General features: G+C 59.5%; 1 protein-coding gene across 3 annotated transcripts in view; it reads left to right on the plus strand.

Moving 5' to 3' along the window:
* Positions 1–25670, plus strand: part of RASGRF1 (Ras protein specific guanine nucleotide releasing factor 1) — a 37217-nt gene extending 11547 nt beyond the window's left edge. The window contains exons 3-27 of one of the 3 annotated variants that reach the window (XM_074837090.1): positions 877–1024; positions 4236–4328; positions 4998–5251; positions 6349–6428; positions 6921–7114; positions 7583–7692; positions 8541–8659; positions 9034–9194; positions 10021–10084; positions 11363–11499; positions 12652–12734; positions 13301–13549; positions 13898–14268; positions 14792–14917; positions 15323–15493; positions 15873–15985; positions 16619–16731; positions 17265–17325; positions 19493–19596; positions 19977–20061; positions 20333–20530; positions 21112–21191; positions 22292–22409; positions 22654–22722; positions 24628–25670. In XM_074837090.1, the coding sequence (XP_074693191.1) occupies positions 877–1024; positions 4236–4328; positions 4998–5251; positions 6349–6428; positions 6921–7114; positions 7583–7692; positions 8541–8659; positions 9034–9194; positions 10021–10084; positions 11363–11499; positions 12652–12734; positions 13301–13549; positions 13898–14268; positions 14792–14917; positions 15323–15493; positions 15873–15985; positions 16619–16731; positions 17265–17325; positions 19493–19596; positions 19977–20061; positions 20333–20530; positions 21112–21191; positions 22292–22409; positions 22654–22722; positions 24628–24720 (3394 nt within the window). In that variant the 3' untranslated portion in view covers positions 24721–25670. The remainder of the gene's footprint in view (positions 1–876; positions 1025–4235; positions 4329–4997; positions 5252–6348; positions 6429–6920; positions 7115–7582; positions 7693–8540; positions 8660–9033; positions 9195–10020; positions 10085–11362; positions 11500–12651; positions 12735–13300; positions 13550–13897; positions 14269–14791; positions 14918–15322; positions 15494–15872; positions 15986–16618; positions 16732–17264; positions 17326–19492; positions 19597–19976; positions 20062–20332; positions 20531–21111; positions 21192–22291; positions 22410–22653; positions 22723–24627) is intronic. The other 2 variants (XM_074837091.1, XM_074837092.1) reach the window with 2 other exon arrangements.
* The last annotated feature ends 24 nt before the right edge of the window (positions 25671–25694 follow it).

Raw genomic sequence — 25694 nt, forward strand, 5'->3', positions numbered from 1 at the left:
AGGCAGGGCTACGGGCAGGGAGCTGTCGAGCTGGCAGGCAGAGCAGAGTGCTTCTGGCCTCCGGCCCCGTGTCAGAGCAGGAGGCTGCATCCAGGCATCCCCCTCATCCCCCCGCTTGCCCATCCCTGTCCCGTGCGGGGTGGCCGCCCCGGCAGCCTGGCTGCTGCCTGTCCCAGCCTGGTGCTGGAGGGGTGTCTGCTTCACCGTCGGGTCAAAAGGCCACTGGGAAGGGTTTAATGGAGTAGCAAAAATGGCCAGAAAGAGCTTTTTCCAAGCTCGTGTTTCTGCATCGTGGGAATGCGAGCACAGCCCGCTTGCTCGCCAGGGGAGAGCGGTCAGGAGCCGGCCCGGCACAGCCACGTCTGGCGAAGGAGGGTGCTGGGCTGGCAGCAGGAAGTGGGGGGCAGATGAGGGTTGTAGCAGGAAATTGGAGAAATATCATCTGCCGCAGCACCTTAACGAGAGCAGATGTTCCTAAGAGCTTGCGCCACAAGTGTCTTCCTTCTCATTTTGGGACGTGGTAGGTGAGAGAGGTTTGGCCATGGGTTTTTGGTGGGTTTTTTTGGTCTCCTACCATTTCCTTAAAATCTGCATTGTATTTTCTGTTTGCACCCTCGCGGGGAACCCGAGTCCTCTCCAAACTGGTCAGTTCTGAGCAGCAGCATCCCAGACTGCGAGAGCCGTCTCCCCGTTCGTTCACCCTGCGGGTACCCTGAGCTGGAGGGGCGAGGGCCGTGTGTAGACAGCCGGGAAGGAGAAACCTCCCCCCCAGCAAACCTCCACCTGCAGACACCTAATTTTTTGTGCACATGCCGGGGGGGTGCATGGTGGTGGGTCTGTGGAAGGAGAGATGCTCACGGCCGTGTCTGCCTGCAGCTACAGGAACCTGGCGACGGAGCATGAGGCGCTGATGCAGAAGTACCTCCATCTCCTGCAGATTGTGGAAACGGAGAAGACTGTTGCCAAGCAACTCCGCCAGCAGATCGAGGATGGGGAGATCGAGATCGAGCGCCTGAAGGCCGAGGTGAAGAACCCGGCGTCGTCCCATGGATGCGCTGCTGCACCCCAGGGTGACCCGTGGGTGGGCGGGCGGCATCGCTGCGCTGGCCGGGGCCGGGGGACCTTACAGCCAGTGAATTTATGCTTGTTTTAATGACATTGGGCTGGCCCCTTCTCTTGCAGAGAGGAGCGAGGGTGTTGCCTGCGTTGGACGCGCACAGTGCGTCTGCGGGGCTCGCCGGGGTCCCTGGGAAGCTGCCGCGGCAGGGAAGGGTTTGCCCCAGCAACAAGCACTGGGGCACGGGCTGGCGAGCTGGTCCCTTGGGTGCAGGTATTGGGGGAGGGATGGAGACGCCTTATCTTACCATTTCACCTTCCCTATTTTGATCCTGGATACCTCGATTAGAGTCCCTCTGCGGGCCGCGTGCCCGCTGCTCCCATCTGCCGGGCAGTGCAAGGCCAGAGGAGTCACCGAAACAGGGGAGAGGCGTCCGTGGCCTTGGGAGGGAACCTGCGCCAGCTGCAAGCTGCAGCCATCCCGATAACCCGAGTACCGCGGGGAATTAACGTGCACGGGGCTAGAAACGATCAGACGCTTCATTAAGAAGGGAGCGTCTCTCCAGCAGGAGCAGCCCATACAACCTGTTGCCCGTAGCTCGGCCCAGAAGCTCTCACAGCGGCTTGCTGCGTGTGGCTCCTTTGCAGCGCTGGGTTGTAGGAAGGGTGACGTGACGGGGATTACGGCAGACAAAGCACGAACATGCAAAAATGACTCAGCAGACGGTGCTGAGGGAAGCGCACGTCTCTAAGGCACCAGGGAGGAGGATGCTCGGAGGCGGGGGTCTGCCCCGGGCTGCCTGGCCCCCGTGTTGTGGGGCTGCAGCCAGCCCTGAGCTTTGGCTGCTGGGGGGTGTTGGGGCTGGCGACTGGGGGCACCCCGGCGTTGATCCGGCACCCCCAAACCAGTCCTGTACCCCGGGGCTGGTCCTGCTGCCGCCCCCCTCCTCGGGCCTGGCAGGGAGCATCAGGCAGCAGCTCCATGGTGGAGGCAGCTGGGAGCGGGTCCTGCTGCCTCCTGGGCTGAGATGTCGACCCCGAGTCAGTCAAATCTCAAAATCGCCATGAAGGAGGCAACTGGAGAGGCAGTGAGGGCAGGAGTGGTTTGGTGCATCCTCACGGGGGTCTTTTTCTTAAATTTTGGATTTTGGAGTTAAACAGTGCAGGTTAACAGCAATCCCTGACCATGAGTCAGGGTATGCTGAAGGCTGCTTTTAGTCTTGGAGGACTGGGGAGCCACAGGCTGTTGCCAGGGGTAGTTTCGACACCACTGAATTTGTGCTTTCCAACAGAACAGGATCAGCCCCAAAACCACCCCAGGCCGTGGCACCCGCTCGAGCCGGGGTTTCTCCTGGGGCTCCGGTCCTGTGCTGGCCGGGAGCTCCCTGGGTCCAGTCCTGCTGCCGAGTTGGGGGGCAAGCTCCGTGGCCCCGGGAGCATGGCCAGTGCAAGGGGCAGGGGAGGCGAGTGATGAGCATCCTGATGAGCTTTTGGTCAGGGGAGGTGGGAGATGTGTTGTGAACCCCGAAATTAGCTGAGGGGTCATGGTCAGAGATGCCCGGCAGAGCTGCAGCCTGTCCCCTGTGCCCGGGTATGTTTGATTTTACCTTGCATTGGTTTGGTTTGTGTTTTTACTCTTCGACAGGCTTTGAAGCAGAGATCAAATGATCAGCTTGTACTTTAATGTGCAAATTTTGCTCGCTCAATTTAAAAAAAAAAAAGAAACCAAAATAAAACCATGGCACCAGCTAATCCGCTTCGTGGGTCCCGGCCGCGATGCGCCTGGAGTTGGCGCAGGGAATGGCTTCGGTGCTCCCAAACGCTTCAATGCAGATGGGATGCAGGGGCTGTTTGATGGCAGGAAAGCACAGGGAGAGGAAAAACATCTCTAAAATCTCTTCTAAAATCTCATCCCATGGAATAAAATGGGGTGAAACCGATAGAGCTGCGTGTGAGCCCATGGCTGATTTCTCCAGCGTGTTGCTGCTCCTGCCGAGGCTGGCGGCACTGGGGATGGCTGTGCTGGGAGCACTGGGAGACCTGGGGTGCTGGGGGGCCGGGGCACCCCGCTGCCTCCAGCCGAGCCCCTCGGAGCTGCAGCCGGGTCGCCCCAGGGGCACGAGTGGGGCTGGCTGGCTGAGGCCCTGGGAGCATCGGGTGGCTCTGGGAGAGCTCAGGAGCTTCGCTCAGACACGGTGACCGCATTGAAGCACATTTTGCTTCTTACGGCATGAACATGCACAGCTCTTCGTCACAGTTTGGGGTTTGGGGAAGTCATCTGCTCCTCCCCAGCCGTGACCAGGCAGCCGAAGCCCCTGGCCACCTCCCCCGGCAGCCGGCTCTCCCCTTCCCTTACTCTGCTTTCCCTCCTGACAGTCCAGCACGCACTCGGCACGTATCGCAGTTCCTGCTGCTGTCGGTTCCCAGCGTCACTGGGCAGCAGAGTCCTGCTGAAAAAGATCTCAAGATCTCAACTCAAACCTTCCTTTTTCCTCCTTTCTCTCCAAAACAGGACTTTTTTTTTCCCTAGGAAATTACTCTTTGAAAGTTGTTTTCTTACTTGTATTATTTTCTATAAAATCAAAATTCAAATCACATTTTTCCCAATTTTCATTTTCTGAATGGTCCATTTTCTGTTTTCCTACCCTTCCCTGTAGCTTTTGAAACAGTTGCTGCCGTGGGGGCAGGGACACGGCAACAAGCAGAGGAGTGAGAAAAAGTACAGGCGAGAAACAGTAGAAATTCAAATGCTCAAAGCTAACAAGATCTGATCCAATTTGTGTCAGAAAGCTGTGACTGGATGAGAGTTTGTCCCCATCTGCAAGTTTTAGGGTGCAAATGACTTGAGATTTTTCTGCCATTTTTTCTCCAACTCGTTTTTTAACGACTCGCCCATGAAGGCTTCCTTAGGAAACCAGGATGTGGTTGGCATTGGGTACCCGGCAGGATTTCCAGGTCTCTGTCTCTGTGGTGCGTTCGGTGGGTGCCGGCAGCGTCCTGGCAGCGTTTCTTTTCTGCTTCATCTACCCATCTCCCGTTAAGACAGAACCAGCACAATATGTCCCTGGATCTGTAGTTGAGCTGGAGGCGTGTGCCACGCGCAGGAGCAGGGTTTGTCCTTGGCTCTGGGGAGGTGCCGGGAGGTGCCGGGGCCGCTGACGTCCCCCCTGTGCCTGCAGATCGCCTCCCTGCTCAAGGACCACGAGCGCATCCAGGCGGGCCAGACCAGCGCTCCCAGCGACGACGACAGTGACATCAAGAAAATCAAGAAGGTGGGTGGTGGCGGGTGAGGGATGTGGGGGCCGGCGCTCAGCGGGGTCCCCAAACCCGGCGGTGCCTTGGCCTCCCCTTGGTGCCGCGGAGGGGCCCGGCACTGCCACTGCTCGGGGAGTGGGTCCTGCCCTCACCCAACCCCCGGGAAACCTCCGCCAGCCCCGGGCACCCGCTGCCCCGTGCCGGGGACGTGGGCTGAGCCCTGCAGGGTTGGGGTGGCGGGCAGCAGCCACAGGCGTGGATGGAGCTCTGGGCCCGGGTTGGGATGTGCTGCCGTGCTCATTCACCCAATGAAGGGTTGGAAGCTTTTCTAGGTGACTTAATGCCTCTCTGCAAGTTTGGGTGCCCAAAGATGTGGAAAGTGCCCAGCATCGTGCCTGGGGAGGTCAGGAATTACCACGGGATCCTTGCTTCTCATAGGAGTCTTCCGTGTGTCTTTGTAAAAAGGGAAAGAGGATGTTACCTGCAACATGCATTTCAATGAGTAGTTGTTCGTTCCCCAGCCGGGAGGGTTCAGAGCAGCACCAGTATCAGGCCCCATTGTGCACACCTCGGCACAGAGCCGGGGAAACCTCACGCAGAACTGTGGCTCCGGCCCTGTGCCGAGCATGGGGCTCCTGCCCAGCACGTTGGCCAGGACCCTAACGCGGCCGCTGCCCCCCTGGTAGGTCCAGAGCTTCCTGCGGGGATGGCTGTGCCGGAGGAAGTGGAAGACAATCATCCAGGACTACATCAGGTCCCCCCATGCCGACAGCATGCGCAAGAGGAACCAGGTCGTCTTCAGCATGCTGGAGGCAGAGGCCGAGTACGTCCAGCAGCTCCACATCCTCGTCAACAACTTCCTCCGGCCGCTGCGGATGGCAGCCAGCTCCAAGAAGCCTCCCATCACGCACGATGACGTCAGCAGCATATTCCTCAACAGGTGAGTCCGTCCCGGGCTCCGAGAGCCTCCAGGCAGGCATTGGTGTCCGCAGCCCAATGGGTGTTGGGGTGCTTGGTGCCGGGGGGCTGCCCCAAGCCTGTCTGTGTGGGGTCATAGCTCGGGCAATGGGGAGGGCACTGTCCGTTGGCATTTGTAGCAGCCCGCAGGTAACGACAGGGTAACAGAGCGGGGAGGACGCAGTTCTCCGGGGAGGTGGTATGGAGCAGGCAGGCGTAGCCTCTCCTGCAGCTGCGACACGGGGTCAGAGCTGGGAGGTGGCACTCATTGACTCACAGAATCACAGAATCATCTTGGTTGGAAAAGACCTCAAAGATCATCCAGTCCAACCATGACCCTCACACTGACTGTTCTCAACTCCACCAGATCCCTCAGCGCTGGGTCAACCCGACTCTTAAACCCCTCCAGGGATGGGGACTCCCACCTGGGCAGCCCATTCCAACGCCCAACAACCCCTTCTGGAAAGAAATGCTTCCTAAGAGCCAGTCTAACCCTGCCCTGACTCCAGCCGGGCTGCAGCGCTGCCCAGCGTGCCAGCAGAGGTGCCAGGGTTAACAGCAGCTGCAATGGCTCCGTCCCACAGACGGTACCAGTGGCGAGTCTTGCCAGCCCTGGGGGTGCCAGCCACCCGCCCCTCGGGGAGTGGAGCTCTCCCCGCTCCCGGCGCTCGCTCCTGCCCCTCCCTGCACCCCTCGCTTTGAGCTCCCCGGGCTGCGTGGGGTGCCAGCCAAATTCCAGTTCACCCCCACCTCTGAGCTTGTGTGAAGCCAGCACCTTGCCTGGGGCCGGTGCCGACAGCACGAGCACCCCTGACCACCCCTCCTCTGCCTTATTGTGGCTCCGCGGCCCAGAGGAGGCTCCTCACCGTAAGGGCTCTTGGAGAGTGAGCAGTGGGGGACCCGGAGCCAGCTCTGAGCTCTGGCCAGGAGCACCCTGTCCTGCCGAGGTGGGGGAGAGCAGAGGTGCCCTGGGTGGGCAGCAGTGTCAGGGCAGGGAGGCAGACAGGCTCAAAGATTTTGTCTAATTACTCACTATTCGCCACCCGTTCATCTGTCTTTTCACCTTGGTTTATCTTCCAGCGAAACGATCATGTTTTTGCACCAAATCTTTTACCAAGGCCTGAAGGCGAGGATATCCAGCTGGCCGACGCTAGTGCTGGGTGAGTGTGTGTTGCCCCCTCCCTGTGTTTCCTTCCCCCTCGCTGGCAGAGCCGACACCATGTGCTTCCTCCTCCTCCTCCTCCTCATGCAACTCAACGGGCATTTGGCTAACCGGCGGCAGCAGTGAAACGCATCGCGCGGCACCTCGCTGCTTGTCCGTGTCGGTTGTGGAGGCAAGGACTGAAAAAAACCCAGAGAAACCCAATTCCTGCGTTCCTGGTTCTGGCGGGTGGTGGGGGGGGTGGGCTGGACCACGCACGGGAGAGCTAATGCTGAAGAGCTTTGCTGTGGCCGGTTAGACCCGCAGCCAGCTCCACAGGGTGTCTTTAAAACCCAAACTGGGCAGAATTGGGGTTTGTACAAGCAGCACGAGGCCCCAGGGGGGGATCCAGGGGGGGATCCAGGGTGAGGAGGGTCGGGAGCTGGAGGGGGCTGTGCCGGGACCCCAGGACTGGGCCGTCACCACCTCCCCACTGCCTCTCTGCACACAGCCGACTTGTTCGACATCCTGCTGCCCATGCTGAACATCTACCAGGAGTTCGTGAGGAACCACCAGTACAGCCTGCAGATCCTGGCCCACTGCAAGCAGAACCGGGACTTTGACAAGCTGCTGAAGCACTATGAGGCCAAGCCTGACTGCGAGGAGAGGACCCTGGAGACCTTCCTGACCTACCCCATGTTCCAGGTGACCAGGATCGGCCCCAGCGATGCCGCCACAGGGGCGGGCTGGGCGATGACAACCCCAGCCCCCACAGCAGGCACTGGGTGCTGGGGAGGCAAAGCCGGGGTGAAGATAGCCTGGGGCTGGACCCCACGCTGCTCCTGGGACTGGCTTAGGGATCGTCGCTGCTGCGGGAGGGCTCTGGGTGAAGCTGCCAACTCCCCAGTTACCCCACGGCTCTGGGTTGCGGCGGGGGCACAGCAGGGTGCTGGGCAAAGCCCCACGCTGTTACCCCTCCTCATTAGCCCCACGCTGTTACCCCTCCTCATTAAGTTTTAGCATGAGGAGCTGTGAAGCTTTCTTAACCACCCAGACCAGGGGCTCTGAGGCACGGGAGCCATGTGGGGTGGGCACCCACAGCCCTCTGTGCCCCTCTTCATCCCCCCACCCTGCGCCGCGACTGATGCCCGGCTCCGGTCTGTTGTGCCGCAGATCCCCAGGTACATCCTGACGCTGCACGAGCTGCTGGCTCACACCCCCCACGAGCATGTGGAGAGGAACAGCCTGGATTATGCCAAGTCCAAGCTGGAAGAGCTCTCCAGGTCAGACTCACTGCTGCCTGTCCTGCTCGCCCACGCGCCCTGCCCACAGCTCGGGTGCAGGCAGCAGGCAGAGCCCCGCACCCAAGGTGCCTGATGCTGTTTTAGCCAGGACCTGCCCTCCGGTGGCCCTCGTCCTCTGCCTTCCCCAGGCTGAGACCTGCCTGTGCCATCTCCTGCCCTCCCGTTCCAACCAGTCCCTGGGGTGGGTGGGACGGGCACCGGCTGCTTCTGCCCGGGGGCTGCATTTTCCAGGGCTCCATAATGATGAAATACGAGTCCTGGGGGCTGGGATGGCTCTGAAGGTCGGGCTCTGCCCTCCTCCGTCTGGCACGGCTGGGTGCTGGGGGGCTGCCCTGTGGGAAGGGCCCGAGCGACTCCGAGCTCTCAGCAACGAGCCCTTGGGAATTGGCCGCGATTCCCCATTTCCAATCCTCTCCATCCGCAGGCCACGGGCCGAAGCGTTCCGTGTGTCCCGTGCCAGCGCCCTCGGTCCCGAGGCAATCCCTAAAAAGAGTTTCCATCCCTTTTCCCAATCCTCAAGGAGCAGGGACGTCAGAGGGGGCTGGTTGACAGGGGGAGGATCTGTCTGCCCTAAATCTGAATTTTGTGATTTCCGAGCAAGAAGCACTTGTGTGTCAATATTTAGAAATCTGGAGGTAGAGTCCAGGCTGACGTGTAGGTTACCTCCTGGGCTCCCAGGTCTGTATAGGTACCGCTGACTCTGGTAATTCCCTGAATATTCCTTCAGTTTTGGTCTCACCTAGTGCAGCCCTTCCCCTGTGTCCAAAGGGATCGCTGGGAAGACTGATGCAGATCTCATCCGAGCTCCCATTTTCTCCCTCCTTCAGGATAATGCACGATGAAGTGAGTGAGACCGAAAATATCCGAAAAAATCTGGCGATAGAGAGGATGATCATTGAAGGGTGTGAAATTCTGCTGGACACCAGCCAGACTTTCGTAAGACAAGGTACCATGTTTGTGCCGCTGTCCCTGCCCTCCGCGGCTGACACAGCGCCCAGCGGCCCCCGGCCCTCTGCCAAGCTGTGACATTTAAAACATCCCGTTTCTGAATTTTCTCTGCCCCAAAGCCCCTCACTTTCAGGCTCTGGCACTGCGTTTTGTTGTGTCACGGAGCAGAAGGTGCATTTTAGCTGTTCCTGATTTCCTACCACCAGAAAAGGAGTGGGACGCATCCTGACCTCCTGGGCACGCTGGGTCCCAGAGGAGCACCCCTGCGCCATGGGTGCAGGGGTGGGCTGGGGCCATGTCATGGGCGTGCAGCGATGCCCCGCGAAGCTGCCCCCGATGCCGACGCCAGGGATGGGCCTCTCCCCTCTGTAGGGTCCCTCATCCAAGTGCCGATGTCAGAGAAAGGGAAGATCACGCGGGGGCGGCTGGGCTCCCTCTCGCTGAAGAAGGAGGGCGAGCGGCAGTGCTTCCTCTTCTCCAAGCACCTGATCATCTGCACCAGGGGCTCCGGGGGAAAACTGCATCTCACCAAGGTGCGGAGGGTGGGGAGGGGCTCGGCAGCCCCCAGCAAAGGGTCTGGCGGCCGCTGGGCTTGGAGCTGGTGCTGCTTCCCAGGGTGCTGGGGCACAGGCTGGGGCGTGTGGAGGGTCAGAGGCTGGTGACACCGAGGGCCTGGGGGCCACCTCAGCCCCCCCCAGGGCTGCAGCCTCCTGGGGGGGCCGGGCTGGGAGCAGGCGGGCAGCCGGATTTATTTCGCGTGGTCCAGACGCCTTGTCCACGATGTGCAGAGCTCTGAGTCGCGGGCAAAGATGAGAAATTGCATGTTCTTGGTAAAAGAATTTTTCCTGGTTTGCAGCAGCAGCAATCTAGTCAGGGAGAAACTGGAATGGTAGCCCAGGTTTGTACGTAACGCTCCAGCCCGCCCCGAGACTCACGCTTTTGTTGGTGGAAGTTTTGCAGTTAATTGAGCAAGAATCTGACAGAAATTGCTCATTACTGGCATTAAATTATCAGTTTGAAAAATTACAGTCCATGGCAAAGAGTTGATAATTACAACAACAGGCTTTTGGAAAATTTAATTTAAAGCTCATATTAAATAATTTATAAACAAATTAGTTGATCAGTTATACAAGGAAAACCGTGATATCCCAGCCGTCAGTAACTGCTTCTTTCCCAGCGAAAGCAGACGCTGCGCTGGCCATGGGCTGCATGAGGCCGAAACCCTCAGCAGCATCACCCCGTCCCTGTCCCCGTCCCCATCCCCGGGGCGGTGGGCTGTGACGTGGGGCGGGGGGCCAGGGCAGCCCCAGCCCCCCCGGGGGGGATCCTGCCGCTGAGCCCCAACTCCCACCCCTGCAGAACGGCGTGATCTCCCTCATCGACTGCACGCTGGTGGAGGAGCAGGAGAGCACCGACGAGGATGGTAGGTTTGGGGGTTTGCAGCATGGTCACCCCGTGGCGGGGGGTAGTGGTGGTGGCGTGGCTGGTGCTGCCGCTGTCCCCTGTCACCGAGGCGGTGACATCGCTGCCATCCCTCCGTGGGGTGTGGAACCAACCGCGGCAGAGTCGGAGCAAATTGAGATGCTGGATAGATTCAAGGAAGTCATGATCTACTGGGTGGGTTTAATTAAGTAAATTATTTACTGCCAACCAAACAGATGCGCAATTATGCAAATCTGACCTTCCCGAGGCAGGCAGCTGCCTCCAGCTCGGTGCTAGCGAGCAGGAAAAGGCAAAGGTGCTGGATGCCGGCAGCCGTGCCCGCGCAGCCGCAGGCCTGTCAGAAAGCATGGGCTCCCTTCTCTTGTCGTAGGGATCTGATCTGTTGTTACCTCAACCCTTCAGGCCCCACGTTGGGTGCCAAAAAGGGCCGTCGTGGTTTGAACCCGGCCAGCAGCCCAACCCCCGCAGCTGCTCGCTCACCCTCCCCTTGCCCAGGGATGGGGAAAGAATTGGGGGGGTAAAGGGAGACTCGTGGGTTAGATAAAAAGTTTAGTAATTGTCATAAAATAAACCAATAACAATAACAGAAAGTACAAACGAGTAATGCACAATGCGACTGCTCACCACCCGCCAACTGATACCCAGCCCATTCCCGAAAAAATCAAGATCCCACAGTCGCAATCCCGGAAGCGAGAGACAACCCCCCACTTCCCGGCCACCCCTCCTTTCTATCTGAGCATGGCATTACATGATCTGGAATATTCCACTGGCTAATTTGGCTCTGGTGCTCTGGCCGTGCCCCCTCCCAGCTTCTTGTGCACCCACACATGGACAGGACACGGGGAGTTGGAGAGACCTTGATCTGGTAGCAACGACCGTAAATCAGTGTATTACGGCATCATTGTCACTGAATGCAAAGCACAGCACTATTCCAGCTACTAAGAAGAAAAATTAACTCTATCCCAGCCGAAATCAAGACCCTTGTCCTCATGGCTGTTTCCTAACGCACGCCGGGGAGCCGGGTCCCCCCCCCGGCACGTGGTGCCCGGGCGCCAGCAGCGAGGCCATGCTGCACTTGTGACGTGCAGATTTTATTTTGCAAACATGGAGCCTTCGCCCAGCAAACCTGTCCTGTCCTCACTGCAGGCAACCCACAAAATGCAACAAGCTCCTTAAAACCTTAACAAACCTGCACCGGAGGGGGAGGGGGTGGGGGAATCTTTTCACAATCACTGTGTGTGGTTTTTCTGTTCCAAAGCAAAAACATCAGGGCAAGACATTGACCATCTTGACTTCAAAATCGTGGTGGAGCCTAAAGATTCCTCGTCTTTTACGGTTATCCTGGTGGCCTCGTCCAGGCAGGAGAAGGCTGCGTGGACCAGCGACATCAGCCAGGTAGGACGGACCGGGCAGGGAGGAGGTGTGGGGGTGCAGAGTCCCCGGGGACGCGCAGGCCCTGTGGGATTCCTGCTGGGCTGCCCCTGCGCAGGCTGCGGCAGCAGCTTTGGGCACCTGGAATGAACACTCGGCGTTCACTGTGGGGCCCTGGGTGCTGTCGGGGTGCTGGGGACCTGTCGCGGGCTGAGGCCTTGCTGCGTCGGGCCGGTGTGAACCGTGCAGGTGGAGCAGCGAGTCCTGGGTCCCCTGGGAGCACGGTGACCGGGAGCTGGGGTGCGCTGGGAGCCCGGCCATCGCCGAAAGCGTTCTGGTGTCCAGTAGCTGGGAGAGGAGGAGGTGGAGCAGGAGGGTGCCGCAGCTGCAGCAGGCGGGAGCAGGGTCTGTCCCATCATCGGTGCTCTGCCCACACACGTAGATACGTGGTTTGGATTCCTCCTCTGACCTAGACGCATGGTAACAATTTATACCCACTCTTCATTTGCTTTATGCAAATGACTTTGAAGATATTTTTTTTCCTGGGTGGGAGGAAGAGAAATAATTGTTGGTTAGCTAGGGATTGCCTCCTGGCCACCTCTGTTGTACCGTGTCCTTGCCTGCATCCCCTTGCCAAGCATCGCTCCTCGAGGAGAGCCATGGGCAAGAGCTGGGGCTCCCCACGCGGGGAGATGACTCCTGGTCCTGCTCGCCACTGGGCCCAGGCCAGTCCTGCCTGCGTGGGGGCCTCCAGCCCAGCAAAGCCAGCGAAGGGGCCGGTGCCGCTCTGCTGTGTGTCAGGTCTCCCTCCATGCAGGCTGTGAGGGGAGTTTAATTATGGTGCTAAAAAATGAGAGCAGGTTTCTAGCAACTCTGTCAGTGCTGTTGTGTCTGTCAGCCCACCTGGAGCCGGGGCCAGAGCCGTACTGGGAGAGCTGGGGAGCAGCTCTGTGTGATGCTTGCCCCAGACCAGGGTGGAGACCCTGAGCGCAAAGCTCCTGTTTTCAGGCAGAAGCTCTTCCCTTCCCAGCTCCGCAGGCGTGTGGATGCAGGTGGCAAGGATGGGTTTTGCCTGGATAAGGCCAAGCTCAGGCTCTCGTCTGGCGCATCCAAGCTGGGCGGGCAGCGGGGCTGTCCTCGCCGCCTTCGCCCACCTCCTGCCCGCATCTCTTCCAGTGTGTGGACAACATCCGCTGCAACGGCCTCATGATGAACGCCTTCGAGGAGAACTCCAAGGTCACCGTCCCCCAGATGATCAAGTGAGTGCTGCCGCGGCCGGGCGCTGCCGAGAGCGCCGGGCTCTGCCCAGCCCCATGGCCCAGCTCCCGTGCCAGCCGAACGCCACCGAAAGGCGGCCCCGCGGCTCAGGCGCTTGGGTGTGCTGTTCCCAGTGCGTTGATTAGGAGCGCTAATTAGCTGGGAGAGGAGATTTGTGGAGGACTGTACTCAGGGAGGTGGGAAAGTTGAAAGGGAGAGCTCAAAGAAAAAATAATAATAGTAAAGGGGTGGTGTCACAGGCGGGGAAGGGCCTTGGTTCGTGGGTGTCCCTCGGGGACAGTCGTTCACGTTTTTTGCCCAAACCTCTGCCTGTTGAGCACTGTGCAGTGTTTCCACCCGTGCCGGGGTGCGAATTTCCTGGCTTTCCCCTGGGAATATTCCTGCCTGCGTTTTACGTAGGGACGCCCCGTGCGAACGAGGCTCCTTTGCTGCCGAGGACCTGTACCGCTTCCCATGGTCCCCGCACAGCTAGGGGGGAAGCTGCTCGTGCGAAGCAGCTCTTGGTTTTGTTCCAGGCTGGAACCACAGATATCTTGTTTCTCTGCAGGTCTGATGCCAGCTTGTATTGTGATGATGTTGACATTAGGTTCAGTAAAACGATGAATTCCTGCAAGGTCCTGCAGATCCGCTATGCAAGCGTGGAGCGGCTCCTGGAGAGGCTGACGGACCTGCGGTTCCTGAGCATTGACTTTCTGAACACGTTCCTGCATTCGTACCGTGTCTTCACCACCGCCCTGGTCGTCCTCGACAAGCTCATCACCATCTACAAGAAGCCGATCAGCGCCATCCCCGCACGGTGAGGCTGCATGCGGCATCGCTGTGGTGCCCGTGCCAGTGACCCGTCCTGCCCCCGAGGACTGGCGGGGGTTATGGAGGGGGGGCTCTGTCCCCTCGTCCGTCCCCAGTCAGCCCTTGGCTGCCCAGCCCCGGTTCACCCGCTCCCCGTGAGTTGTGATACCAGCAAATGGGGGAAGCGGATGAACCGGGGCTCTGCGGGTGTCCCCGCTCCTGGGGCTGAGCGGTGGGAGCGGGGCAGCAGGGGCTCGCACCAGCCCAGGGGGGGCTGCCCCAGAGACCCAGCGCCAGTGGGGACCCCACGACCGGAGTAGGTGTGAGTTGAGCCTTTCCCCGTCTCTCCGCCAAGGTCCCTGGAGCTCCTGTTCGCAAACAGCCAGAACAACAAGCTGCTGTATGGCGAGCCCCCCAAGTCCCCCAGGGCCAACCGCAAGTTCTCTTCACCTCCCCCCCTCTCCATCACCAAGTCCTCGTCCCCCAGCCGGCGGAGGAAGCTCTCCCTCAACATCCCCATCATCACGGGAGGGAAGGCGCTGGACCTGGCTGCCCTCAGCTGCTCCTCCAACGGCTACGCCAGCATGTACTCCTCCATGGCTCCCTTCAGCAAGACCACCCTGGACATAAACAAACTCTACGTGTCCAGTAACTATCCCAACAAAATCCCGGATGAAGGAGAAGCCACCTCAGAAAAGCAAGAGGAGTCGCTGCCGAGCAAGCAGAGTGAGTCGCTGGGGGTTTGCGGGCAGGTGGGCGTCTGGCCTGGGCAGCCGGCAGGGAGGGGGCCGGTGTTGACGGGTGCTCTGCGGGGGTACAGGGACACGTGCGAGGGGCCAGGTAGCACAGGGGGTCTGGGGAAGCTCAGCCCCCGGCTGGGGCAGGCGGTTGGGCTGTGTGCTGGTGGGGGGGAATCCCCAGCCCCACGAGCAGCCCCCTGTGTGCTGGGGAGAGGGTGGCGGTGGTGGTGACGGTGATGGCAGTGGTGACAGCGTTGCTGCCTGAAAGCTGAGAAAGCTGTAATAACAAAACAAAGCAAATCAAACCCAAAAAGCCCCACCACAAAAAAAGAAAAACCCACCCCAAAACCATCCAAAGTAATTGCAGGACTCTGTACCTTTCCTGTACTGGGTTGCTGTGGGCCCAACTGGGATGACTCAGACTTTAGGAAGATCTGGAAGAGCTGAAACGCGGCTGCACTGTGCACATGTCCAGCAGTGATGGTAACCGGGTTCCCTGTCCCTCCCAGGCTCAGAGGTGTCTGTCAGGGAAGAGTCGGACACGGATCCCAACCAGAGCGATGAAGCAGAAGCTGAAACTTCCCCAACAAAATCTCCGACGACTCCCAAGTCCATCAAGTGCAAAAATTCATCAGGTAACAAGCGACCTGTCCTGCTCGGGGGTCACCCAGGGCTGCCTGATGCCCTTGAACCTGCCCCTGCAGAGCTGCTACAGCTGCAGGCGTAAAACTGAAGCTGCTGTGAGAAGGAGCAGGACTTTACCCTTTATTTTCCTGCAAGGGGACAGGGAAATGCTGGACTCTCTGGCCCGTATTGCAGAGCTGGTCTGTGCATCTCACTGGGTCTTCTCACCCCTCTCCTGCCACCTCGGGGCTGAGCTGGCACTTTAGGAGCGAGTTAATGCTGCTCCAGGCATGAGCCTGGACTGGCATCAGGCATCGATTTTTCTGCTGGAGTCTCCCCTATAGCTGTTTTCACACCATCTTCATCACCCTCATGCCTTAATTCCGAAGTGGTGTTGGTTTTCTTCTCCCCGCCAGATTTCTCGTTGTTTTCTTACAACAACGGCGTGGTCATGCCATCCTGCCGGGAGCTCGACAGCACCCGCAGCGCCCTGTCCGCTGCCTCCGCCTTCGCCATCGCCACGGCGGGAGCCAACGAGGGGACCCCCACCAAGGAGAAGTACCGCAGGATGTCCCTTGCCAGTGCAGGTACCCTGCCCCCGGCTGCCGGGAGCACGGGGACGCGTTTTTGGGGTGCTCATTTCTACCGTAGTCAGCCAGTTTGCCCTTGGCTGGGACAGGGGGAGCCCAGAGCACCCACAGCTCAGCACCCACCCGCTCTGGGCTGTGTTCCCTGGGTGCCCGGGCATGGGGGCTGCCCAGGAACGTGCGGGTCACAGGCAGCTGAGCTCCTCGTGCCCACAGCTGAGCACCCCGCTACCACGTAACGTGGAGCCTCCCCACTGCCTGCGGTTAAGAGGCAGCTTAGGGACGCTCGGAACAATGGGGCTGCTCCTTTTAGCAGTCCTGAAAATATCCGTAAGCGATTCCCTCTGGAGCTGGAGCTGTGCTGAGGGATTGCTGGCAGTTTCAGGCTTTCCAACGGACCAGCGGAACGGGGACAAGGAGTTCGTGATCCGGAGAGCGGCCACCAACCGGGTCCTCAATGTGTTGCGGCACTGGGTCTCCAAACACTCGCAGGTGGGTCGGGGGGGTGACCCTCCCTCCTCACCGGCGTGAATTCGGCCACGTGCCAGGTGCCTCAGCCAGGCTCCAGCCGGGAAGACAATTTGGTGCTTTTTAATTTAATGAAGCAAATGAGCAGACACGGGGAGGAGGTGAAAACTGTGAAGTGGGGGAGTGGGGGGCCGGTGGGATGGTGGCGTTTGCATATTTGGCATGCAGAGTCGGGGAGCTGGGGTCTGCAGTCACCCCCTGGCTGGGCTCGTGGAGGTGGTGTGGCTGGGTTTGATTCCTGTTCAGGGGTTTCAGGCTGGGGTTGGGGTTAGGAAACCATGTGGCTTTCCTCACTGTCCCTGTCCCGCTCTGCGCTGGCTGCTGGGTGCACAGGGAGTGGTGCCATGCTGGGTGTCCCTGGGAAGCCCCTGTGCCTCTCCCAGCTGGGCGATGCCAATGCAATGGGACGGAATGAGCCTGGTGCCTTCCTGGCCCGTTCCCGTTTGCCGGGCACCGTGGGCTGGGATTTTGCAGGGAAGAGGCAGTGTGGGGCCGTCGGTCGTGGCCGGGTCGAGGCGGGCGGGGAGCGGAGCTGCTGGGTGTCTATGTTACCCGCATTATAATGTGCTGACGTGGTGCCTGTGCTGGCATTGGCAGGACTTTGAAAGCAATGAGGAGCTGAAGTTCAGGGTGATCGGCTTTCTGGAGGAGGTGATTCACGACCCCGAGCTCCTGACCCAGGAGAGGAAGGCAGCCGCCAACATCATAAGGTGAAGGGCCGTGGCGGGGAGGTGGCTTCTCCTGGATGCTGTGCTGGGCTCTCGGCAGCTGCTTCCCTGGGGTCAGAGCAGGCATGAGGTCGGGGCCTGGCACTCTGGAGGTGCCGAGGAGGAGGAGGAGGAGGAGGAGGATGGCTGTGCCCATCCCCCTGGTGCATTGGGACCCGCACAGGGGCTGAGGCGTGACCCCCCCTCGCACCCGTAGACGTGCAGGCGTGGCCGTGGTGTGGTGCTGACCCCAGTGAGGCCACGGCCCTTCCCGCTGCGGGGCCGTGGGACGGCCCCAGGGCCACCCCATGCTGGGTGCCCGGTGACGCTGCAGGGTGACGCATGCGGGGCCAGCTGGGGCCTCGGTTAACAAGGTTTTTTTTTTGTCTTTAAAACGGGAAATGGGACTTAGAAGTGTTCTTATGCACGCCAAGTGTTTAATCTGTGAAAAACCACGAAGCCGTGCTGCAGCTGCGTCCGAGTTGTGCAGGTCTGATGCTTTCCCCGCAGAGTAACGCTGCCTTTTCATGCCACAGGACCTTGACCCAGGAGGACCCAGGAGACAACCAGATAACCCTGGAGGAGGTCGTACAGATGGTAACTACCCTTCCCTTTGTCACTCTGCCTGGTAGCTTGGCGTCGTGGTGGGGGAGCAGCGAAAGATCCCCGTGCTCTTGTGCTGCTGGCTCGGTGGAGAGCAGTTCCCTGAGCCCGTCCAGGCGAATGGCTGCGAAGCAGGGAAAAGTTTTCCGGGGACAAGGCCAGCTGTGAGCACAGCTGGATCTGCTGTGGGCAGAGGCAACACTAATCCAGCCCACCAGATGTTTAGTCCTCCCACACAGCTGGCAGGATGGCTGCAGTGGGCACGGAGCCGTGCCTGCCCCAGGGATGCAGGAAAACCCCGTGGGGTTCCACTGTGTCCCCCGTGTCCCCAAACCCATGCCACTGCTGCCACTCTGGTTCCAAGTGACAGGTGCTGGCCCAGCTGGCGTCGGTGGAAGCAGAGCCCTGGGAACGTGCAATAAGTTTAAAACTGTCAGGGTGGCTGCAGGGCACTTTCCTCCTTCCTGCTTTAAAAAACAAACAAAGTCAGCTCCCAGGAACACCCAAGAGCCACTTTAAAGCAGCCTGGTGCACCTGAAACAACAGCAGCTCTGGGCCCTGGGTCTGGGTCTGGCTCCTGGAGCAGCTGAGGCCCCTCGGGGGTTTTTCGAGCTGTTTGTAACCCGGGCTGCTGGAAACTTCCTTTGAAGAAGCGACAACAAATGAAACCAGAGGGTTTCGGTCCATCCCTCGGGCTGAGCAGCTGAGCAGCAGCGCCCTGCGGTCAAAGCGCGGTGGGGACACGAGGGAGCCCTGGGTTTCGGGGCACACACTGGGCTGATGGGGGTTGTGGGTTCCCCGGCCCCTCCTTGTGAGCTGGGGGGGTGCACCGTGCTGTGTGCCAACCCCTCGGCTGGGGTGTCCTCCGGGGTGCTCGGAGTGCCGCCAGTGCCACTTGCCCACCCAGGGTTTGAGGGCAGCAGCACCCTGAGCTCTGGGTGTGCCCCCGCAGCCTGCACCCCCCGAGTGTGCACCCACCCACCCCCCCGCAGCCTCTCCACGGGCCCTCGAGCCGCTTTCGCAACCCCCTTCCCGAAAGGAGGGGATTTTGCAATGGGCTGTTAACTCGTACTGGCCGGGCCCTGGCTGGCCTGTGGGTGCCTGGAGCCTTCCCCAGACCCCTCTTCGCAGAGGGTGCTGAAGGGAGGTGATGCCTCTTCTCAGGGCACAGCAGCACCCCAGAGCAGGGGGCTCAGCTGCCCACGGCATCACCCACACCCCCAGCCCCCCCGCAGTGCGGTCCCCCTGCACCCCCGTCCCCCCGCACCGCTGCCTCTGGCCAGGGGACACGGCAATGCGCCCAGTGCCACCGCTCTGAGCAGCGCAGGGATACGGCCCCGCTCCCAGCGCTGGGGAGGGGTCAGGAGGCTCCATCCCCTCTGCTGGGACCCCTGACAGGATTGACGCTGCTCGGCTTCAGGAGGAGGGGTGTTGCTGCAGGTTTTTAGGCAGTTCCCTGCTGGGAGAACCCCGAGTTGGGGCTGGCAAGGCCCCTGCACACTCCGTGCAGATCTGAGGCTGCCAACTCTCGCTGTCAGCCCCGGCGGCTCTGAGCACGGGGCACCCTGAGTCCCCCCGCGCCCGCAAGCGCCACTTGGGCAGAGCCAGGCAGCAGGGATGGGGGATGTCCCTGTTCTCCTGCTTTTCTGGACATCCCCTGGAAGAGCTGTGCAAGTGGCGGCTGGGTCCAGGAGCTGCTGGCCCCACGGGCACTGGCGGAGTGGTGCTGGCAGGGCTGGCCGAGCTGCCGGGCACGAGGATCCGGCTGGGATCCCCTGGTGCTTCGTTAATTAAACAGATGTAGAGCAAAAAGGCAGCGGTTGCAGAAGTTGGTGCGCGGGGATCTGTTCTGTAGCTGACACCTAATTACTTAAATAGGGAAAATTAGTTAATTTTGTGTCTGTACATGTGCACGGATGATATCGTAATTAAAAGCGCCAGGTTAGCGGGGCTGCAGGAAGCCGGCACGTCTCAGCGCTGGCAGGATGCGGGATGTGGTGCCTCAGGGCCGTCGGACCAGCGGCCCCACACATGCCAGCTCCACTGGGAAAAGCCTCTGGTTTGGGAATCCGACTTCGGCTTTGATTTTGCGTGCTTGAAATGTAGAAGTTCTTACTGTGCTCTTAAGCAACGAGCCCCCATCATTGCCTTTGTCGCTCAGGCTGAGGGAGTCAAAGCAGAACCTTTTGAAAACCACTCGGCCCTGGAAATAGCGGAACAGCTGACGCTGCTGGATCACCTGGTCTTCAAGAAGATCCCCTACGAGTGAGTGATCCCATGAGTGGGGAAGGGCTGTTCTGGTCGCCCAGGGCTCCGCAGCTGCCTGCTCCCCCATGGCTGAGCCTGGCCTAGCTAAACCCAGAGGGTGCAAAGTCTTCCCATCTGCCTCCTGCTTCGCAGGTAGCCCAGGCTGGGCTCAAGCCCAGCTCTGAGGCCTGAGCTGGTGGCTTATCTGCTGGCATCCCTGGGGTGACCAGCTCAGGTAGAGCCTCCCACATCCATCACACTTTCAAGCACGTTCGTGCGGTCCCTTTCCGGCAGTGTGGGGGGCAAAGGCCCCGGCATCTCTATCCCATGTGGGTGCAGTGGAGCTTGCAGGGCTTGGGCGTGCTAGAAAAATGGGAAATAAACACTGTCTTTTGCAGAGAGTTCTTTGGGCAAGGTTGGATGAAGCTTGAGAAGAACGAAAGGACTCCCTACATCATGAAGAACACAAAACACTTCAATGATGTAAGTGCAGCCACAGCGGGGGATGGGGAGAGAGGCAAAGATGAGGCAGCACAGCCGACCCACCCCAGCGTTAGCCAGAGGTGGGATATACGGGGTTTATCTGCCCCCGTGGATGTTACATGCCTTGGGGAGCAGTTGCAGGTGGAGCATCTCCTGGTGTGGTTGCTCCTGCTGGGGAAATGTTTTTTAGAACAGTTGCGAGGCTGGAGGGCACGTAGCTGTTGTCTAAAATCGTCCAAACACGCGGGCTGGTTCCGGTGTCTCCCCAAAGGTCAGTAACTTGATCGCGTCGGAGATCCTCCGGAACGAGGAGATCAACGCGCGGGTGAGCGCCATCGAGAAGTGGGTGGCGGTGGCGGACATCTGCAGGTGCCTGCACAACTACAACGCGGTGCTGGAGATCACCTCCTCCCTCAACCGCAGTGCCATCTTCCGCCTGAAGAAGACCTGGCTCAAGGTCTCCAAGCAGGTAGGGGCGCAGGGCTGACCCCTTGTCAGGTTTTTGTGGGTCAGGCCCGGCGTTGCTGTCGGGTTTGTTCTTCATCCTGCAGGTCAGATGTGCGGTTCAAGAAACCTTTTTGTAGCTGTATACACACACGCACAGACCCTTCTTTAAACAGGCTTTTTGGGCTTCTCAGACCAATTATAGATGAGCAAAATGAATTCTCGTGATGAGTTACTTGAACAGAAATAGCTTGTACCTGCACGGTGCAGAGCCTGATGGGGGCCAGCGGCTGCCAAGCCAGAGCTGCTGTGTGGGCTCCTCTCAATCTGCAACACCGTCTTTTTCCTGCAAAGTGATAAACCTGTAAATGAAAACAGGCTCTGACAGAGGAGGAGGCAGGGGAAGGAAACAAGTGCATCGCCTGTCTTGTTATGTGATGGAGGAACTTTGCTTTCAAGTGCTCAGCTCCCATGGACGTCCTCCGGCACCGGGTGTAGTGGCCAGGGCAGGATTTATACCCACCAGGGTGCTGAGCAGCCGGAGGGGTGTGACGTGTGGGGTTTCTTCCAGGGCCTTTTCCAAGCGACACTTTGGGTTTCTTGCAGACAAAGGCTCTGATCGATAAGCTACAAAAGCTGGTGTCGTCGGAGGGCAGGTTCAAGAACCTGAGGGAGGCACTGAAAAAGTGAGTGAACAGCGATTCTCCTCCTGCGGCTGCTGCTGTGGGGGTCTGCGGGGCCCTGCGGTGCTGGGGGGGCCTGGACCCCACTCTGGCTCCCGCACCGGGCCAGGGCTTCGCTCACCGGATCATTTCAGAGCCTGCGCTAATGTGCGTCTCATTTAACAGCCACAGGGCAACGGCTTGCAAAGCGATCCTGAGTAAGCGGTGTGTAAAGACGTGAATAAAAGGGTTTGCAGAGGGGGAAGTCATTGCCAGACACCGGGAAAGTTCTTTTTCCCCCCTCCCCTTCCAGACTCATAGTTGAAACCCCAAAGGGTACCAGATTTAGCTCATTTCCCACCAGCCAGCGCATGTCACTGCCGCTAGCGTGGACCTTACCGTCAGCACACCCGGGGGGCTCCGGGCATTGCGCCTGCCCCGCCACGGCACCAGGTGCAGCCAGCTCTTGGCTCCCCAAACCGTCCTCACCCGGTGTTTGCTGGAGGCAAGCGGGGGAGCACGGGGCCGTGGGTGCGTGGGGCGCTGAGCTGCCCTGGAGCTGGTGCCTCCCCAGGGCTTGTGCATTGGCAGCCGCCTGCGGGCCGTGTCCCATCAGCAGCGCACGGAGACCCTCGGTGGGAGCCTGGGCTGAGGTGTGGGGCAAAGGCAGGGGGGCAGGCCCAGTGCCAGCACTGCCCTCGGCTCTCGGCAGGGCTTGTGCTGGCTGTGGGTGCTGAGGCTGGCAGGGGAAGCTTCAAAAGGTCTTTCCAACCCTCTGCTGAAGTTGCCTCTGACTCGCCTCCCACAGCCCCTGACACCTCCTGCAGCCCCCGACTCTCCTCCCACAGCCCCCAACACCTCCCGCAGCCCCCAGCTTCACACAGGGCACGGCCATAGCTCGTGCATGTCCTGCCCTGCCTGCGGGCACAGCGGCTGCAGGATGCAGCCCAGGGGACCAGCAGCCTTCCCGGGGAGAAGCTTCCTTCGAGGGTTTCTGTTTCTCTCTAATATATAGAAAGAATCCTTCAGATTCTGCCAACTGTGGAGTCCCACCCTCCTCCCCGCTCCAAAGTCCCCAAGGAACGCAGTTTTCTTTCTTACTTATTTCTGGTTTGCTCCCAAAGTTGTGACCCTCCATGCGTCCCCTACCTGGGAATGTACCTGACCGACCTGGCGTTCATCGAGGAGGGGACCCCGAATTACACCGAGGACGGCCTGGTGAACTTCTCCAAAATGAGGATGGTGAGTCTCCCGGCCGTCAGTCGCACAGCACTGGGCAGCCACACGCGTTCCACCGCACGCCCGCATGCAGCCGGGGTTGTTCCCGGTGAGGGATGTGGCTGAAAGAAACAAAAAAGGCCCTTTGCATCGTGCTGTGGTTGAAAGGTGTGGATGGAGCGCTGCCTGGCACCTCCACGGTGCTGGAACGCGGTGCTGACGGTGATGGCCGTACTGGAAACAGCTTCTGTGTTTTATCTCCGGACAGATTTCACACATCATAAGAGAGATCCGCCAGTTCCAGCAAACCTCCTACAAGATTGAGCACCAGCCTAAGGTACGGCCTTGCCCCAAGACCCACATGCTCCCTCTCCTCCTCGCCTCCCCCTCGAATCACAGCATCTAAGCGTTCAGTTTCTGGCAGTTCCTTTGGAGAAGATATGATGCTTCTGGAAGAAATTTAAGACAGAAAAGTCTAGCAGAACCAGTGCAGGTCTGGGGGCTCGTGTCAGGCGAGTCATGATGGAGGGGGACAGGCATGGCAGACGTGTAACAACCTCCCTGCTCCTCTTGGCATGCGTGGGCAAACCACAAACGGCTCATCGCCAGTGCAGTATTGCTGGCAGAGCTAAAGGACGTGGCTTCCCACTGTCCCAGCCTTGGCCAGAGCAAGTCAGCACTGTCCCTGCCTGGCCCTCGCTTCACTGCCATCTCACTCTGGTTCTCCCTGCAAGCCACCGCGATTGTGGCACAAGGGTCAGCAGCCCGGCATGGTCTTGCCGAGCTGGGGCTGGAGTGTGGCCTGCGGCGGCCTGGAAGGGCTCCAGGGAGCAGGTGGGTGTGGGGGACGGAGCCACCCTCCGCTGCGAGGTGCTTTCGGGCAAACGTCAGCCGAGGCAGAGCCGGGTGCGCTGCGAGAGCGTGGGCTTGGGTGCTGCTGCGCTGCGGAGGTCCCTGTCCCTGCAGGAGAGCGGCTCCAGGACTCGGATGCAGCTGAAGCTCCTGTTTTAGCTGGAGCTGGAAGGAGAAACTGGACCTTGCCCCAGCCACGGGGACACGTAACAGGCATCGGTGGCTGCTGGGGCCGCTGCCCTCGCGCCCTGCGCGCCCTCGCCCGTGCACTGCGGTGGGAGCGTGGCTGGTGCCTCCGTACTCGGGGCCTGGGCCTGCCTGGAGGCTGTCAGCAGTGGGGACGGGGATGGGGGGCGGCTGCCCTGGGCCCCCTCCCTGCAGCCGAGTTATCCTTGCACCAGCAGAGCCCACCCTGGAGACAAGGAGAAATAGTGATTTTGGGGCACCCCCAGGCTGGGGGTGCAGGCTGGGAGCAGAGTGTGTCCCACCACCCCCACAGCCTGGTGCTGGGGGGCTTCCGCCTCGTGGTGGCCCCCACACGTGATGAGATGAAAGTTCTCGGCTGCCCTCGCACTTCCTCTGCCGGAGCACCACAGAGCCGCACAGGAACTGGGCTGGTTGCTGGGGGGGGTTTCCGCCGCCTCTGGCGCTGCTGTTCTCCAGAAACAGTAAACCCTCCCGAAACGGCGCCGCCGCTCTGCAGGCCCTGCCCCGTGCCCTGGCCACCATGTTGTTGGTGCTCAGGCCAGGCCAAACCACCCTCTGGTGACACTAGTTTCCATGTGCGGTGGCAAGAGCAGCCCCAGACCCTCTGGACCACAACCCCTGGCCGGGCTGGGGGAGGTCGGGGGCCACGGGCCCCAATTTCAGCCTCTGCAGTGCCGGCAGCCCCAGCCCTGCCCTCTGCACCCTTGGTACCTGCCTGGGGCTGGACTCATGCTCCTCTTTGGCATCAGCTGCACACACCATGAGGCTAATGAGGCCAAAAAGTAATTTGGGAAGAATCTGGCAGGAATTGTGAGCAGGTTTTCTGCTAGCGCTGGGGCAGATGTCCTGCCCTGTCAGCCACATTCCCGCAGCAAGAACATGGTTCCCCACTTAACGTGGTGCCTTAATTATCAGAATTTTGTGTCAACAGGAGAGAACTTTGTGGCTGATAAAATAGTGCTGGAGAGGAGAACTAAGCAAGAAAAACAGAAGAGCAGCTGAGAGGCAAGACTTTGCAATGCTGGGAGAAGATGTGCAATGCCTGTGTCGGTTGGGAGGAGCTGCAGGCACTCCTCTACCGCTCGTTTGCTTGGGCCTTCACCGTTTCCTAATTTCAGCATTGATCGTTGGCTGCAGCAGAGGTGAGTCCTCCCCATTAACGGTTCGGTTCTCATTTTTCCAGGTGACGCAGTACCTGCTGGACCAGTCGTTTGTGATGGACGAAGAAACCCTTTATGAAGCTTCTCTGCGAATAGAGCCCAAACTGCCTTCTTGAGCCCGAGCAGTGGCCGGCGGCCGCTGGCGTACACACGCTATCCCATCCTGTAAATATCTGTTTCTGTTGGACGCCCTGGAGTGACTCCCACGTCTGTGCTTCTCCAAGCAAACCGCCCCCCTCGTTCTTAGGCCGCAGTAGACCTCGCGTAGGATTTCCCGCATCGTTTAAGGTTTCACGCATCGACACTTTGCTGGAGTCCCGGTTTCTTTTCGATGATGTTATTTTTGTCATTTGTTCTTCTCGAGGGGGCTGGCGGTGGGTTGGGGTGAACCCCCGCGTTCCCAGGGGGCTCTTGGGCAGCTCGGAGCGGCTCTTGCTCGGGCGGTGTCGGCCGTGACATCCCTGGGCAAGCTCGGTGAGGCGGGGGAAGAGAAGGCATTAAAGTTGATCCCTCCGTGCGAAGCTGCCCGCTCTCTGTGTGCCACCCCCCGCGCCGGCCGGGCACGGAGGGGCCTCTCGGCCGCTGCCCTCGCTCCCTCCTACGTCGGGAAGATGGAAACGTCCCTTTGACTCTCCTCGCTGCGTACGGCTCACGACAAGCTTCTGTTGATATGCTGTAGATCCGTAGACCTTGTGACCACTATGAGTAACATGATGTAGAATTAGAAAAAGATGACCGAGTGTTTTTATTACATATACTGTAATCCTGTCTAACCACCTTCTAGCAGGAATATAGTAATGTAGTGCTTATTCTGTGAATATTACCATGTATTTTTTACATTGTACAGTATATAAACACAGTTTAACTTTACAGTGGCAGGCATGCTCCACTCTAACAACCAGAACACTTTTGCTGTAAGCAATACCTCGTGGTATGAGAATTCTCTTTCAAGCCCTAAAACTATTTCAACTTACAGCTTGTTTGGAAAAATATTTCCATTTTTTTTGTAAAAATATATGTTTCCTGATTACCTCTTGCTAATAAATCTATTCTATCTCAGGGTGAACCGGGACTTGTGAGGTTTTTATCG

The sequence above is a fragment of the Strix aluco genome, chromosome 12 (assembly GCF_031877795.1).
Source record: "Strix aluco isolate bStrAlu1 chromosome 12, bStrAlu1.hap1, whole genome shotgun sequence".
NCBI lineage: Eukaryota > Metazoa > Chordata > Aves > Strigiformes > Strigidae > Strix > Strix aluco.